General features: G+C 39.3%; 1 protein-coding gene across 1 annotated transcript in view; it reads left to right on the top strand.

Annotated features, from left to right (window-relative positions):
* Window positions 1-15,134, top strand: part of LOC144817709 (long-chain-fatty-acid--CoA ligase ACSBG2-like) — a 443,613-nt gene that overhangs the window by 89,971 nt on the left and 338,508 nt on the right. Inside the window, exons 2-3 of the mRNA XM_078674471.1 lie at window positions 13,230-13,265; window positions 13,809-14,098. Of these exons, the coding sequence (XP_078530597.1) occupies window positions 13,230-13,265; window positions 13,809-14,098 (326 nt within the window). The remainder of the gene's footprint in view (window positions 1-13,229; window positions 13,266-13,808; window positions 14,099-15,134) is intronic.

Raw genomic sequence — 15,134 nt, 5'->3', positions numbered from 1 at the left:
TGGATAAATAAGTTTGCCTTTGACTCATTATATGTGCTATGGAGTGTGACTTCCCTGCAAACTAGAGTGACCTAAAGGGTTCTAAGCAGTCTGCACTGCTTAGAATAATATCAGTTGCATCAATCCTACAAAAAGATAAGTGAAAGGTAAGCTCCATGCCTCATGTACAAATCCATTCCCTAGTGCTTCATACCTGCTCACCTGATAGTGTTGCAGGCATTATTTTAAGTGAAAAGTTGAAATTGGCAAAGAAAAAGCCTGTGTATTATTTAATCTATTGTGGTACCTCTGTTACAGTAAACTGTACTTTTTTTTAACTTTTCTATGTGTGACATAGTGTACCCGTGTCTTTTCTGGCCATAATGGTCTGTTCTCTCATTAAGTTGTATGGGAAAAACAAACTATAATGTGGTTTGCTGAGATCAACAGACACAAACGTCTTATGTTTTCTGCCAGCAAGAGGTGGTAAACGTACAGTTCTGGTATGTTCCCCAGCCAGGACAGGTGCAAGTGCCCTGTAAGAAGGCCCGAACTCCTTCTTGTCCACTATTGTATCCTGCACTAGATTACAGATCTTTGGAATCCAACCAGAAGAAACTGCTGCTTTCTTCACTTTACAGAACGTTTCTGTTGGGTGCTGCTCTGAGTGTCTCTGAAGTTGTTCAGTTCCTGTAAAAACACCCACATTTTCACTGATATCAAAAACCATTTCCACCACCAATGTACTGGGACTGTCAAGGTCTTGAACCTCATAGGGAGTCTGACTACCCAAGGATGTTCTTGGCAGATTGTGTAAGGTTCTCTGTACCCCATGCAGATGGTAGATCCAACTGCAACCTGAACCCTACACTCTAAGTCTTAAAGACTTCATTAAGTCATGGTTTTTCCTCTCCATAACTATGTTGCCCTCAGGATGGTATGGGGAGGAGTAATGCATAGTTACATCCAATGTTCCCATGGTTTATTTGCAAGCCCAAGAACCAAAAGCTAGACATTGGTCCGAATGGAATGCAGCTACTGCATCTGTGCTGATAAAGACCTGTAAGTCCTTTATAATAGTTCGAGCATCAGCCAATCTCTGTGGCCATAGGAATCAAGAGCAGAAATCCACTGCTGAGCCTTGCAAGGGTCCCTAATAGTCCAAATAAACACAAGGCAGAGTCTTTTATGTAATTAATAGAGGTGTCTATGCTGAACAAGCTGTGGTGGAAACTTTTACCTGCTGGAAAATGTCATATTTAAGGAAATAGGGGTCCATTATGATGTTGGGTGGATCGCCACCGCCCGACTGGTGGTGGCGATCCACCCAACATCTAGTCCCGCACGCCTTCCAATTACCCCCGCCATATTACAATGGCAGAGGTTGCAGCGGGTGGACAGAAAGACTGTCCGCTGCATTTCCGCTGGCAGGCAATACCTTTAATTGCCTGCTGGGCGGATCTCAGGCCTGATAAGGTGGCGGTGTCTGGAAGACACCGCCATCCATACCAGGATGCCTGGCGGAGAATCCTTTCCATGGCGGCGATGCCGTCATACAAAAGCATGCGGTCTTTTGCATTGGGGTCGCATTGCGGGCCCCTGGGGTATTGGGGGGTGGGTGTGCATTTGAGGGAACCCATGGTACCCCCCTACATAGGCATGCACAAGGTGGCAGGTACCACACGCTGCCTGCCATGTTGTGCATGCCAATTCAACAACATGCATTTTTTACATTGCGGCAGGTGCTGCTTACAGCACCGCCCTCCGCAATGTAAAAATGCGGGATGCGACCACCAGGATGGCGGTTGCACCCTGATTGGCATGGCGGGACCGCCGCACCTATGGCAGGCGGTCCCATTTGTCGTTGCGGTGCCGCCTGCCATCTTAATGATGCCCTTAGTCTTTAGATTGTTTGTAAAGTCCTGGACACCAATATCATTTCTGCCATAATGAAATTGTAACTACCACCCCTTTGTGAGCTGAGGTAAGATCCTTATGTGCTGCTAGGGTAAGTCCTAACCTGTGTTCTGAGTTACGTAATATCACAGGATGGTAGTGGTGGTAGTCGCACCTCAAATTCTACCTGACAGTACAAAATTGTATTCCTTTTTATTTGAGATATGCAGAAATTACGGTGCCAATCAAGGTATCAAGGACATCCCACTACCAAGGATGTCAGGTCATCAGGTAAAATATACCTAATGTAAAATGTCCTAAAGATTTGTTGTACCTAGGCACTCTACTAGTTTTATTTACGCTATTCGCAATTTTCTTGTTTTCATCCAGACATGTATATCTGATGGCCGCTTTATGGTAAGTCATGTAATACCAGACAAGCTTGTATATAAAACAGCATCATAATTGTCATTCCAGAATCAAAAAGAGAACATCAAGAAATTCAATATATAGTATTGTTGTATTTAATATTCCTTCAGTTCAAAACATTCTGTGAAATCAAATACATTGAAGATCTGGGCATTATGCCAAGAGTTCGAAGAACGGACTGTACATAAAGTATTAGCAGTACATATGGTACATAGAATGTTGCAATACACATGATGTTCACATTGGATTCACATTATTACTGAATCTTTGAGCACTACAGAGCGACACAAAAGTGACGGCCTCGTTGGGAGTCCTAGGACCCTCCAGATCGTGATGGTGGAAAAACAGCCGATGACAGCCAACACGTGTTTCGTTACTTATTATGTAACTTTCTCAAGGCTGTAAAGCACTAAATGGAAAGATGTAGTGCTTAACACACACTAGGTCATGTTAGCTTGAGTACATAAAGTTGCTTTCTGTGTAGTAGAATATAGAACAAATAGTCGCATATATAGATGTTCCCTTATGGTGCACAGGAAGGAAGAAAAGTCTTATGGAAAAAAGGGGTGATCCCAAGAAACTAGATACTTGTATGGTGATGTTCTATTTAAGAGAGTGCTTAGCAAAGAAAAAGAGAGTAAAAGATGCAATCATGGAATTGAGAATGAGAGAACCTTAAATCCCAAAGGCAAAATTTCCAAAACGTGGGATAGACATGCATACCAAGGTTTGTGGGGTATTCCGAGAGAATCAAGTTTATCTACCTCACTCTTGATATGTTGGCGTGTTGAGTATACTTTATCACTGTATATTGGCTCTGTGCGATGAAAACTGAAAAATACAGAGGAGGCATATTAGGAATATAGTGTCATCCTTAAGGATTATCAGTAGGTATTCTGTAACTATGACAGATGAATCCTACAATAGTAACTGGTAACTTGTAGGTCACTAAGACAGCTATCCTCAAGATATATAGGATGCGTTGTATTGTATGGCGTAGTTACATCGAAACTGTCCAGTGACCTAAAGGCATAATATTATGAACAAATGTTTTGCTCAGAAAATGTTAGTAGTTTTTGGAAGGGAAGTAGCCCTGTGGAAGACTGCAAAAATCCTTTGAAATTATTCCACAAGAGTTGGGTCTGATAACTTCTAAATGAAGATGTGGCATGTACCTTGTGCAGTAGTCATTTAGGTTCTGCCCCGTATTCGACTTCTAAATCACCTAGTAGAAGTGATTTCTAACACAAGACTCTCTGTCGAACAAAGGACATGATTTTGTTAAAAAGGAGAGATAGATGAACATATAATTGTTATCGATATCAGTCAGTACAAAAAATCGGAGATATGTTAAAATTAATCTAACGACCATTTTTAAATCGTAAATATTCAAATGGTGCTGTTTGGCATGCAACGATTTGTATAGTATAGAGGCAATTAAAATCTTGACGACATTGTCAAAAATAAAAAATAAATTAAAAAAAACGAGGACATTGAAAATGTCCATTTAAGTTTAGTCTGGTCACCAACAATTTGCGTATAGCCATATCAGCTTCAATAACAATTGACAAAGATAGGAAAACATGGATTAATAATATTCTAGGTCAGTTACAATGTAGGCTTTCACAAAAGATGTCCCTAATCCTACCCGTTCTTCAAGATTCAAAAAGTAGCGTCTATGGGGCAAAAACAGAGAAATGGCAACGCGATATTTTAAAAATGCTAGTCTAAGTCTATTTGAGACCAACAGTTTAGAAAAATATATTTAAAAAGGGGATAACAACTTACAGAGAGTAATATAATGTGCAGCAAACAAGGACTATGAAATGTTCCTAGGATTCGAATAAAAATAAACCAAATGTTAGGGAAATTTGCCTCTCAATAGAAAAAGCGTTCATTATCAGCATTAGTGGATCTGAAATGCTATATCTCACTTATTAAAAGAAGAATCGTAATGTAAAGTGCCTGGGACAATCTTTCGATGTGAGCGGCGGCGGCCATCTTTTGCTCCTTTATCCCTTTTTATGCGGAGTGATTAGTGAAAAGAGAAAGAGGACTGCATCCATTTCTGTTGTGAGCCTACATTTTGGAGCAACAGTGAAGACAGACTATATTACCAACCCCATTGTGCTGTATCATCAATAATAGTCGCGAAAAAAGGGGCATGCTACTTATTAAAGTATATCATAGAATAATATATAAGAAGGAAAAAAGGCGAACCGGCAGTATTTGCCAGTAATAAGTAATGTCGGGGATATTTTCTAAAAGAGGGTATGGACAGGCAAATGCATAACATTTTTGCACGGATCTCCATATAGAAAGTCCTCCTCCATTATACTGCTAGTTCTTCTTTAGTGAGATATATTTTAGAGATTCTTATATTGTTCTATTTTGAGTACGGCCACGAATGTTGTCAGGCAGAAAAGATTCTTCATTGACCTTTTTCGACCAGTTAGTGTAATTACGTTTGTTAATGTCCAAGATGTCAAAAGTGAAAGAAGGAGAAAGAAATGAAGATAGAAAGGGAAAATGTAACAGCTTATAAAATCACAATAACATAAAGGAAACATTCTTTGTTGGCACCTGACTTGCTGTGATGACACAAAGTATTTGTATGTTTTTTTTTAGAAAATACAAATAATTATAAACATAAGTCAATGATTTTCAGACATTGTTATGCATAACACCAAATACTTATTCACATGATTGTATAGTTAGGTATCCCGAACCCAACTATTTTAATTCTTGAGAAAAACGTGTAGTTCTTTATCATAATTGATCCCCTGTTCTACCGCCTGAAGGCGTATGATCCATTATGCTTCCAATTTTCTCAAAGCATGGGTGCGGTCCCTCCCCTTGGGTTCTTATATGCCTGCGCTATCCTATGAAACCTAATGTTTGTAATAGACATGTTAGGATGGGCTTTGTGGAAGTGAACTGCCATTGGGTAACTGCTATCATTGTTGCGTATTGCACGCACATGTTCTTGTATTCTTTCGTTTAGGGCACAAATAGTGCTACCTATGTAGATCAAGTTACAGGGGCATCTGATGCAATATACTATGAATTTGGACTCGCAGTTGATAAAGTCCTTGATGAGGTATTTCGTCGAGGTGTTATAGCTGAATTCTTTAATGCCATTTTCAGCCAAAGGGCACATGTTACATTGTGCACTTTTGAAGAAGCCTTTTGGTTTATTAGGTAACCAAATACTATTGCTGGTTTTCGCTGGATGGTAACTTGTGCAAAGTATGTCCCTGAGTGTTCTGCTTCTTCTATGTATTATTTTTAGTCTTTGTGTCAGGTGTTCACTCAATGATCTATCTAGTGTTAGGAGATGCCAGTGTTTGGATATGATTTTATAAATCGCGTTGTTCTCAACATGAAAATCCATATTAAGGCCAAGTTTGTTAGTAATATCCTTATTCACATGTTTTGAATGCTTTTTTAGCAAGTTTTGTCTCGGTATTTTCATGATTCTTTTTCTTGCCTGTATGAGCATATCCATAGGATAGCCCCTACGGGTAAAGCGTGCTTGTAGATTGTCAAGTTCATGATGGAAGACATCGTCTTACTACAGTTTCTGCGAGTACGTGTCATTTCACCCAAGGGGATCGCTTTAATTTGGGCTTTCGGATGGGTGCTGGTGGCATGTAAAACAAAGTTACACGCTGTCTTTTTTCCAAATAATCTGGACATGATTTTCGGGCCTTTGGTGTAGATTGTAGTATCTAGAAAATCTATCTTCCTGCTATTGAAGTTTGATATAAATCTCAAATTGAAATTGTTGTTGATTAGATGTTCAGTCAAACTTTCAAATTTCAGCTTGCTACATGCCCAGATGACGAAAATATCATCGATATAATGACTCCAGTATAAAATATATGCTGTCAGGTTAGGGGGGCCGTCTGCCCAAAGATGTTTCCGTTCAAATTTACCCATATATAGGTTTGCTATTGATGGCGAGAATTTCGAGCCCATGGCTACTCCTATTGATTGCTGGTACCAGGTGCCTTGATTGAAAAAAATATTATTCTCCAAAACATCTTTTGTCATGTCAAGAACCATCTCTGTATGCTCATATAAGGTGGCGTTTCTCTGATGGAGTATGTCAGTCAGAGCTTGTAGACCCTGATCCCAGGGAATACTTGTATATAAGGTACACACATCTAGTGTGGTAAAGGAAAGCTCTGCAGTCCATTCTATGTCGTCTAGTTTGTTTAAAGATCCCCAGTGTCCCTGAGGTATGAGGTAAGGTTAAGAACAAATGGCTGTAAGAAAATGTCAATATATTCAGAGAGGTGCTCTGTAGGAGAACCAATTCCCGATAGAATAGGTCTGCCAGGGGGAAATGCTGCTGTTTTACGAATGTTTGGCAGGATATAGATACATGAAGCTTTAGGCGATGGTGTGTACAGATATCTCACCTCTCCAACAGAGAGGAGCCCATGTTCTTGCCAGACTTTTAGTTTAGATTGTATAAGATCACCGATTCTTTTCAAGGGATTAGTGGTCAATTTACAGTAGGCTTGTTGGTCCTGTAATTGCCGATCTATTTCACTGATGTAGTCATCATCTTTCATCAGTACTATATTTCCACCCGTATCGGCTTCTTTTATAATCAGTTCTGGATTTTTCGACAATTTTGTAAGTACCAAATGTTCTTGTTTAGTAAGGTTGTATCTATAGGGTTTATGGCTGTCTCTAAGTTGGTCTTCCAAAATGTATAGATCCTGTGTGACTGCTCTATTTAACGCATCTATCATGTTGTCAGATTGGAGATTAGGCACATAAACAGATTTTAGTGTAAACCCACTGTCTGTGTTCAAATCCGTTACCACCCCTAAGTCTTTAAGTGTATCAGACATAGTCAAAGAATCATCACTTATAGACAATAATACATAAATGTTCTGTACATCACTAATTGAGTTATTGCTCAATGGTACAATTGTGTTAACAGGTATATTAAGAGTCGGATTTTCTTCAAATAATTTTTTTTATGTTGCTTTTCTCACAAATTTGAATACATCCACATGTATGTTCACAAAGCCTGGTCTTGCAGTAGGGCAGAAGCCAAGACCTTTAGTTAGAACTTTTTTGTCATTATCGTTGAGCACAACATTCTATAGATTTACAATAGATTTACAATATTGACATCATTTATACAAACAGCCACATTGTCATCAATATTTACTTCAGTTTTGAAAATCTGACGCAGATCTGATGTTCATAGCCCCTTCTCTGATGCCTGTTCCACCTCCCACCCCTTCTGGTTTTCTTGGGGCGTCCCGCTTGTACGTATTCCTGGAACCTAAGCGGAAGCGATTCATTTCGTCTAAAAAAGACAAAGAAGTAGCCAAATCTGGGTTGGTTGCAGAAGTCAAGGGTTCTGCTTCTGTTGTAGTACTATTATCACTTTGGACACTGGAGATATCTGAGTCACTAGTAGATGTTGTCATAGTGGGTGGATTAGTTGTCACATTTTTGGCCATTTGTTTGGTTCTAACTTCATCAAATTTCTTTGCGAAAGTAAACACTCTCTCATTTCTATAGTCTGTGTCATCACATTTAAACTTCCTCATATTTTTGTCCTTAATGTATAACTGGTAACCACTTAGGATGTCTTTCAGTATTGCATAGTTTTTTCAGTTGGTTGAGGCATGTTTAGATTTTTTATCTCCAATTCAAGTTGTGCAATGTCACTCAACAACTTGGTTCTTTTTCGTTCTGCGTGACGGATTAGTAGGTCCATCATTTTGTATGACGAAGTAAGAATTAGTTCCTCCCATTCTTGCAGAAGGTCTGGATCTAAATCCTCAAAGGGAGGAAATATTATAACCGTTAATCCCCTTGGTATTTGTCGAATGTCCAGGTATCTCTTTATGGTGGTCGCGTCCCTCCACCTGGACAGTTCTTGTTTTTTAAATCGTTCTAGTTTGTTGAACTTCTGCTTTAGGCCTTCCTGTTCACTGCTTTTTTGTTGTGCAGAAGGTTTATTGGTTACTCCAGTGAGTAATTCAGAAAATATTTTATCCCTCTCACCATCATAGGTGGCCCTCTTAAACTCGGACTGGATTTCCCAATTAAGAATATATCAACACAGCAGAGATTGGTTTGTAAAATATACTACTGTGGGGTTAGTGTTGGCTTGCAATGCAAAGAACCGAGTGCTGACTACCAATGGAACTAGACAATATCACAGGATGGTAGTGGTGGTTTATACAAGTCGCACCTCAAATTCTACCTGACTGTACAAAATTGTATTCCTTTTTATTTGAGATATGCAGAAATTACGGTGCCAATCAAGGTATCAAGGACATCCCACTACTGAGGATGTCAGGTCATCAGGTAAAATATACCTAATGTAAAATGTCTGAAAGATTTGTTGTACCTCGGTACTCTACTGATTTTATTTAAGCTATTCGCAATTTTCTTGTTTTTATTCAGACGTGTATATCTGATGGCCGCTTTATGGTAAGTCATGTAATACCAGACAAGCTTGCATATAAAACAGCATCATAATTGTTATTCCAGAATCGAAAAGAGAACATCAAGAAATTCAATATATAGTCTTGTTCTATTTAATATTCGTTCAGTTCAAAACATTCTGTGAAATCAAATACATTGAAGATCTGGGCATTATGCCAAGAGTTCAAAGAACAGACTGTACATAAAGTATTAGCAGTACAAATAGTACATAGAATGTTGGCAAAACACGTGATGTTCACATTGGATTCACAATATTACTGAATCTTTGAACACTACAGAGCTACACAAAAGTGATAGCCACGTTGGGAGTCCTAGTCCTAGGACCCTCCAGATCGTGATGGTGGAAAAACAGCCGGTGACAGCCGACACGTGTTTCGTTACTTATTATGTAACTTTCTCAAGGCTGTAAAGCAATTAATCGGAAAGATGTAGCGCTTAACACACACTAGTTCATGTTAGCTTCAGTACATAAAGTTGCTTTCCTTGTAGTAGAATATAGAACAAATAGGAAGTCACATATATAGATGTTCCCTTATGGTGCACAGGAAGGAAGAAAAGTCATATGGAAAAAAGGGGTGATCCCAAGAAACTAGATACTTGTATGGTGATGTTCTATTTAAGAGAGTGCTTAGCAAAGAAAAAGAGAGTAAAAGACGCAATAATGGAATTGAGAATGAGAGAACCTTAAATCCCAAAGGCAAAGTTTCCAAAACGTGGGATAGACATGCATACCAAAATTTGTGGGGTATTTCGAGAGAATCAAGTTTATCTACCTCACTCTTGATATGTTGGCGTGGTCAGTATACTTTATCACTGTATATTGGCTCTGTGCAATGAAAACTGAAAAATACAGAGGAGGCATATTAGGAATATAGTCTCATCCTTAATGATTATCAGTAGGTATTCTGTAACTATGACAGATGAATCCTACAATAGTACCTGGTAATTTGTAGGTCACTAAGACAGCTATCCTTAAGATATATAGGATGCGTTGTATTGTATGGCATAGTTACATCAAAACCGTCCTGTGACCTAAAGGCATAATATTATAAACAAATGTTTTGCTTGGAAAATGTCAGTAGTTTTTGGAAGGGAAGCAGCCCTGTAGAAGACTGCAAAAATCCTTTGAAATGATACCACAAGAGTTGCGTTTGATAACATCTAAAGGAAGATGGGGCGTGTACCTTGTGCAATAGTCATTTAGGTTCCGCCCCATATTCGACTTCTAAATCACCTAGTAGAGGTGATTTCTAACAGGAGACTCTCTGTAGAACAAAGGACATGATTTAGTTAAAAAGCAGAGCTATACAAATCGTTGCATGCCAAACAGCACCATTTGAATATTTACGATTTAAAAATGGTCATTAGATTAATTTGAACATATCTCCTTTTTTTTTGTAGGAATGACATCGATAACAACTATATGATCATCAAGCTCTCCTTTTTAACTAAATCATGTCCTTTGTTCAAAGGATTTTTGAGGTCTTCTACAGGGCTGCTTCCCTTCCAAAAATTACTGACATTTTCTGAGCAAAACATTTGTTCATAATATTATGCCTTTAGGTCACTGGACGGTTTCAATGTAACTACGCCATACAATACAACGCATCCTATATATCTTGAGGATAGCTGTCTTAGTGACCTACAAATTACCAGGTACTATTGTAGGATTCATCTGTCATAGTTACAGAATACCTACTGATAATCATTAAGGATGAGACTATGGGCCAGATGTAGGTAGGCATTTACCGGTCGGTAACGGCCGAATTCGGCCGTTACCGACCGGTAAATGCAATTTGAGATGTAGGGCCCTGTATTTTACAGACTCGGTAAATTTACCGATAGGTAAATTTACCGATTATGTAAAATACCGAGTCGGTATTTTTAAGGAATAGGGACAATTGATATGTAGGTTGGACTCTTCTGAGTCCCACAAGCATTAAAAAATCGGTATTTTACCATCAAATACTATTTGATGGTAAAATACCGATTCTGGTGTGCATGCACATGTGTGCATGCACACCTGTGCCATATGACAGGCAGACCTGCCCTTAGGGCAGGTATGCCTGCCACATGGCACCCAAACCCGTTTTGGGGGTGCTAGAGGGTGTCAAAGTCCATAGGAATGCATGGGCATTTACCGGTCGGTATTTACCGCATCGGTAAATACAGATTGTTTCCGAATCGGTAAATGCACATCTGCATTTACCTACATCTCGGTACTTTTATTTTACCACTTCTTAAATACCGAGTCGGTATGATGCGGTATTTAAGAGGTGGTAAAATAAAATTTACCTACATCTGGCCCTAAATTCCTAATATGCCTCCTCTGTATTTTTCTGTTTTCATCGCACAGAGCCAATATACAGTGATACAGTATACTCACCACGCCAACATATCAAGAGTGAGGTAGATAAACATGATTCTCTCGAAATACCCCACGAACTTTGGTATGCATGTCTATCCCACATTTTGGAAATGTTGCCTTTGGGAGTTAAGGTTCTCTCATTCTCAATTCCATGATTGCATCTTTTACTCTCTTTTTCTTTGCTAAGCACTCTCTTAAATAGAACATCACCATACAAGTATCTAGTTTCTTGGGATCACCCCTTTTTTCCATAAGACTTTTCTTCCTTCCTGTGCACCATAAGGGAACATCTATATATGCGACTTCCTATTTGTTCTATATTCTACTACACAGAAAGCTACTCAAGCTAACATGAAATAGTGTGTGTTAAGCACTACATCTTTCTATTTATTGCTTTACAGCCTTGAGAAAGTTACATAATAAGTAACGAAACACGTGTCGGCTGTCATCGGCTGTTTTTCCACCATCACGATCTGGAGGGTCCTAGGACTAGGACTCCCAACGTGGCTGTCACTTTTGTGTCGCTCTGTAGTGCTCAAAGATTCAGAAATATTGTGAATCCAATGTGAACATCACGTGTATTGACAACATTCTACGTACTATATGTACTGCTAATACTTTATGTACAGTCTGTTCTTTGAACTCTTGGCATAATGTCCAGATCTTCAATGTATTTGATTTCACGGAATGTTTTGAACTGAAGGAATATTAAATAGAACAAGACTATATACAGAATTTTATGACGTTTTCTTTTTTATTCTGGAATAACAATTATGATGCTGTTTTATATACAAGCTTGTCTGGTATTACATGACTTACCATAAAGCGGCCATCAGATATACTTGTCAAATAAAACCAGTAGAGTGCCGAGGTACAACAAATCTTTAAGACGTTCTGAGTTAGGTATTACTCTATCACCTTTTTCTCAGAAGTTGCACATATGGAATGTTTTGTGTGCTTAACTGGTAGGAGTATTTTGTTGGAAAACCTTTCGGTAAGGGGATACCACTATGTAAAGCAGTGGCACCCTTCATAATGTTCTGCTGCTTTTGCGGCTTCATCAGCCAGTGAATTCCCTGTAATGTGTATTCCTATACATTGCTGGCGTAATGTGTGTATGACATGAGCATGTGGCAAACCTGCTTTAGGTTTAGCCACTTTTTAATAGATGGAAACAAAACAGAGTTATCATCAACGCAAGCATGATAACGAAAATTAATTCTTCAATCATTGTGCTGTTACATGGATTTTATACTTGCATATAAGTATAGTAACACTTCTACCTAGTGTTCCCTTTGCTAGTGAGTCTAGGTTAGTGAATCTGCCAGAATCCCTTAGGGTGATCCGACTGCCTAGTTACCTGCTGGTATGTTTCATCTGGGAGCCCATCTTAGTGCAGAGCTGGACACCATCTTTCTCAGGAGGTTGACAGGGTTAAGCTGGGCTGAAATTCTGGCACGGGGCAACCTCAACAGCGTCAGTGAAGTATTCTTGTCCCCACACAAAGGAGTTATGTTGTATACTTATTATCATGTTGATGCCCCAGTCAGGCTGTCATTATTTATTCTACCCTTGCTGAGCTGTCACTGAGCAGAAAATAAAAAACATCAATATTTTACGCAGTGAGCTTAGACCTGTTACAGAATGTTCAAGGCTCTGAGAATATGCCTATGATGAAATATGTATGTAACAAAGCCATTTCAGAGAATATGATCCCATATAGGCATGCAAGCAAATGTGTGTCAACATTCAAGAAAGATGTCATCTTTAAACGTGAGCATGTAAAATGGTGGTGTTTTTGTCCAAGCCTAAGTGGCCATATAACAGGTCTTTCCAAGAGATTTTGTTGGCTTTCCTGGTTGTGGCATATGTCCTCTTGGAATGCTATCCCCGTGCTGTCTCTGTGACATGCTCTGGGTGGCTTTTTCTACTTCTTCTTCCCGTGAGTCGCTCTTCGCTTTCTCCTCCTTTCCTCCTTATCCCTGCCTCATGTGCCTGTCTTTCTTATGTGTCTGTGTTGTTTGTGCTTCCTGTAAAATGAAAAGTCCTTCTTTTATTTCTGTTGCAGGTGCAGTGTTTGGATTGACCCAGCAGCACATTTCAGGTAGGTCTTCTACCAGTTCTCCTCAAACCCCACAGGTGACATTGCATGTCCCAGAATTTAATGGGCCTTTCATTTGTTAAATTTCATCTAAATTTTGTCTGGTATGACTTGATCAATATCTATGCCAGGAACTGTTAAAGTGCAGACTTTATCATGATTGTGAATTCCAGGTACAATGAAATGATGGCCTATTTTAGTTGTGAGTCCTATGTAAGTTGGGGTTTAACAGGATCCCAATTGAATCATGGACTGATTGTCACATGATGGTCTGTGGATGTGAGCAGTGATGGAAACTGCTGATCCGAAATTAAAGATACTGTAACATGATTTTCTGAAGGGATTGAAAATGCCTACTACATAGATGAGTGGTGCTACTCTCAAACTACTTTCTTTATTTAGAAATCCACTGAATCTTTCAATGTGTCAATGGTTTGTTTTATAAAGTTAATTGTAAGCCCATGTTCAACATAATTTGCAAGTTTCAATCAGTGTAACAAGTCTCCCATTCGTTTCTTGAATATTGCATGATGCTCTGCCTAACAGAAGACCATTCTGCGTGTGTCTTTGAGAGGAAGAAAGACCCTGATGGTTTGTACGTGGCTCCAGCTGACATCCTCTGGACAACCGCAAGGGATGGGGTGGTGAGGCTGCGCATGGAAGAGATGGGACCAGCCTCTGAACTACCAGTCACCACTGTCCAAATGTTTCAGGACACTGTCCAGTATTATGGCAATCATCCGGCAATGGCAGTGAAGAGAGATGGGTGCTGGAAGACCACAACATACCTGCAGTACTACCAGCAGTGCCGGGCAGCAGCCAAGAGCTTCCTGAAGGTCAGTCCAAACTATGCGATTTAACACCAGTGTGGATTAAATGGTAAATAAAGCTAGGAATCCTTACCTCAGATATCTTCAGTTTGCTACTGATCAACAGGTGACTGAATCTGCCTTTAATATCTAGTATCATATTAATCAGAATACAGCGAATCATGAGTCATTAGCTGTATCTAGACATTTGATGTGATACATTCAGATAAACAGAGTAAATGGAAGAACATACTGGGCCTGATTCACAAAGATAAACTTACACCAAAAGTCTAAGTTTAGACCTGAAGTCTAAGTTTTGACCAAAAGTCTAACTTAGACCAAAAGTCTAACTTTAGTAGTAATAAAGTGAGACTTCAGGTCTAAACTTAGGTCAAAAGTATAACTTTAGTAGTAGAGTAAAGTTAGACTTTAGATCTAACCTTGCATTTTAGGTCTAAACTTAGATTTTTGGTCTAAGCTTACCTTTGTGAATCAGGCCCGTAGTGAATATCTGTACATTTACAGCAGATATACCTCTTTCTACCAACACTATAGTCTACCACATGCGAACCGTTGGCTGGTAATAGATATGTTTTTATTATGTTATTATTCTGTTAACTGTGCTTATTTCCCTAGGGGGTGTCTTGCCAATGGGTATGTGGCGTGGGTACATATGAGTGTGAGCTGCCAGATTTTGCAGTAATTGTACTTTATAATGTATTTCCTAATTTCTCCTTGTTAAAGAACATTCAAGTAATCTAGATATGCAAAGATGCTATAAGCAGGTCGCCCTGTAAGAGACTCCCTGGCTTGGGATCACTTTTTAGTGAATATCTCTGCATTAGCTGGTCTCTGAAGCCCCAGCTCAGTAGATGTCACTGTCACTTACACCTTTGAACACTTTGAATAGCTTAATATTCAAGCAGAGCCCGTGTCCTTGCTTCTAGACTGTTCACGATGCTTGCCTCGATCTGGCTAGGTCAAGCTTGAGGTGAGCACCCGAGAGTGAGCCAAGTTGAGGCAGTTGGCTCTCGCTTGCGTATGACCTTGATTGATCCTTAGT

Source organism: Lissotriton helveticus, chromosome 2_1 (genome assembly GCF_964261635.1).
Source record: "Lissotriton helveticus chromosome 2_1, aLisHel1.1, whole genome shotgun sequence".
NCBI lineage: Eukaryota > Metazoa > Chordata > Amphibia > Caudata > Salamandridae > Lissotriton > Lissotriton helveticus.
The sequence above is the reverse complement of the archived record's forward strand: the minus strand, read 5'-3'. Positions and strand labels throughout refer to the sequence as shown.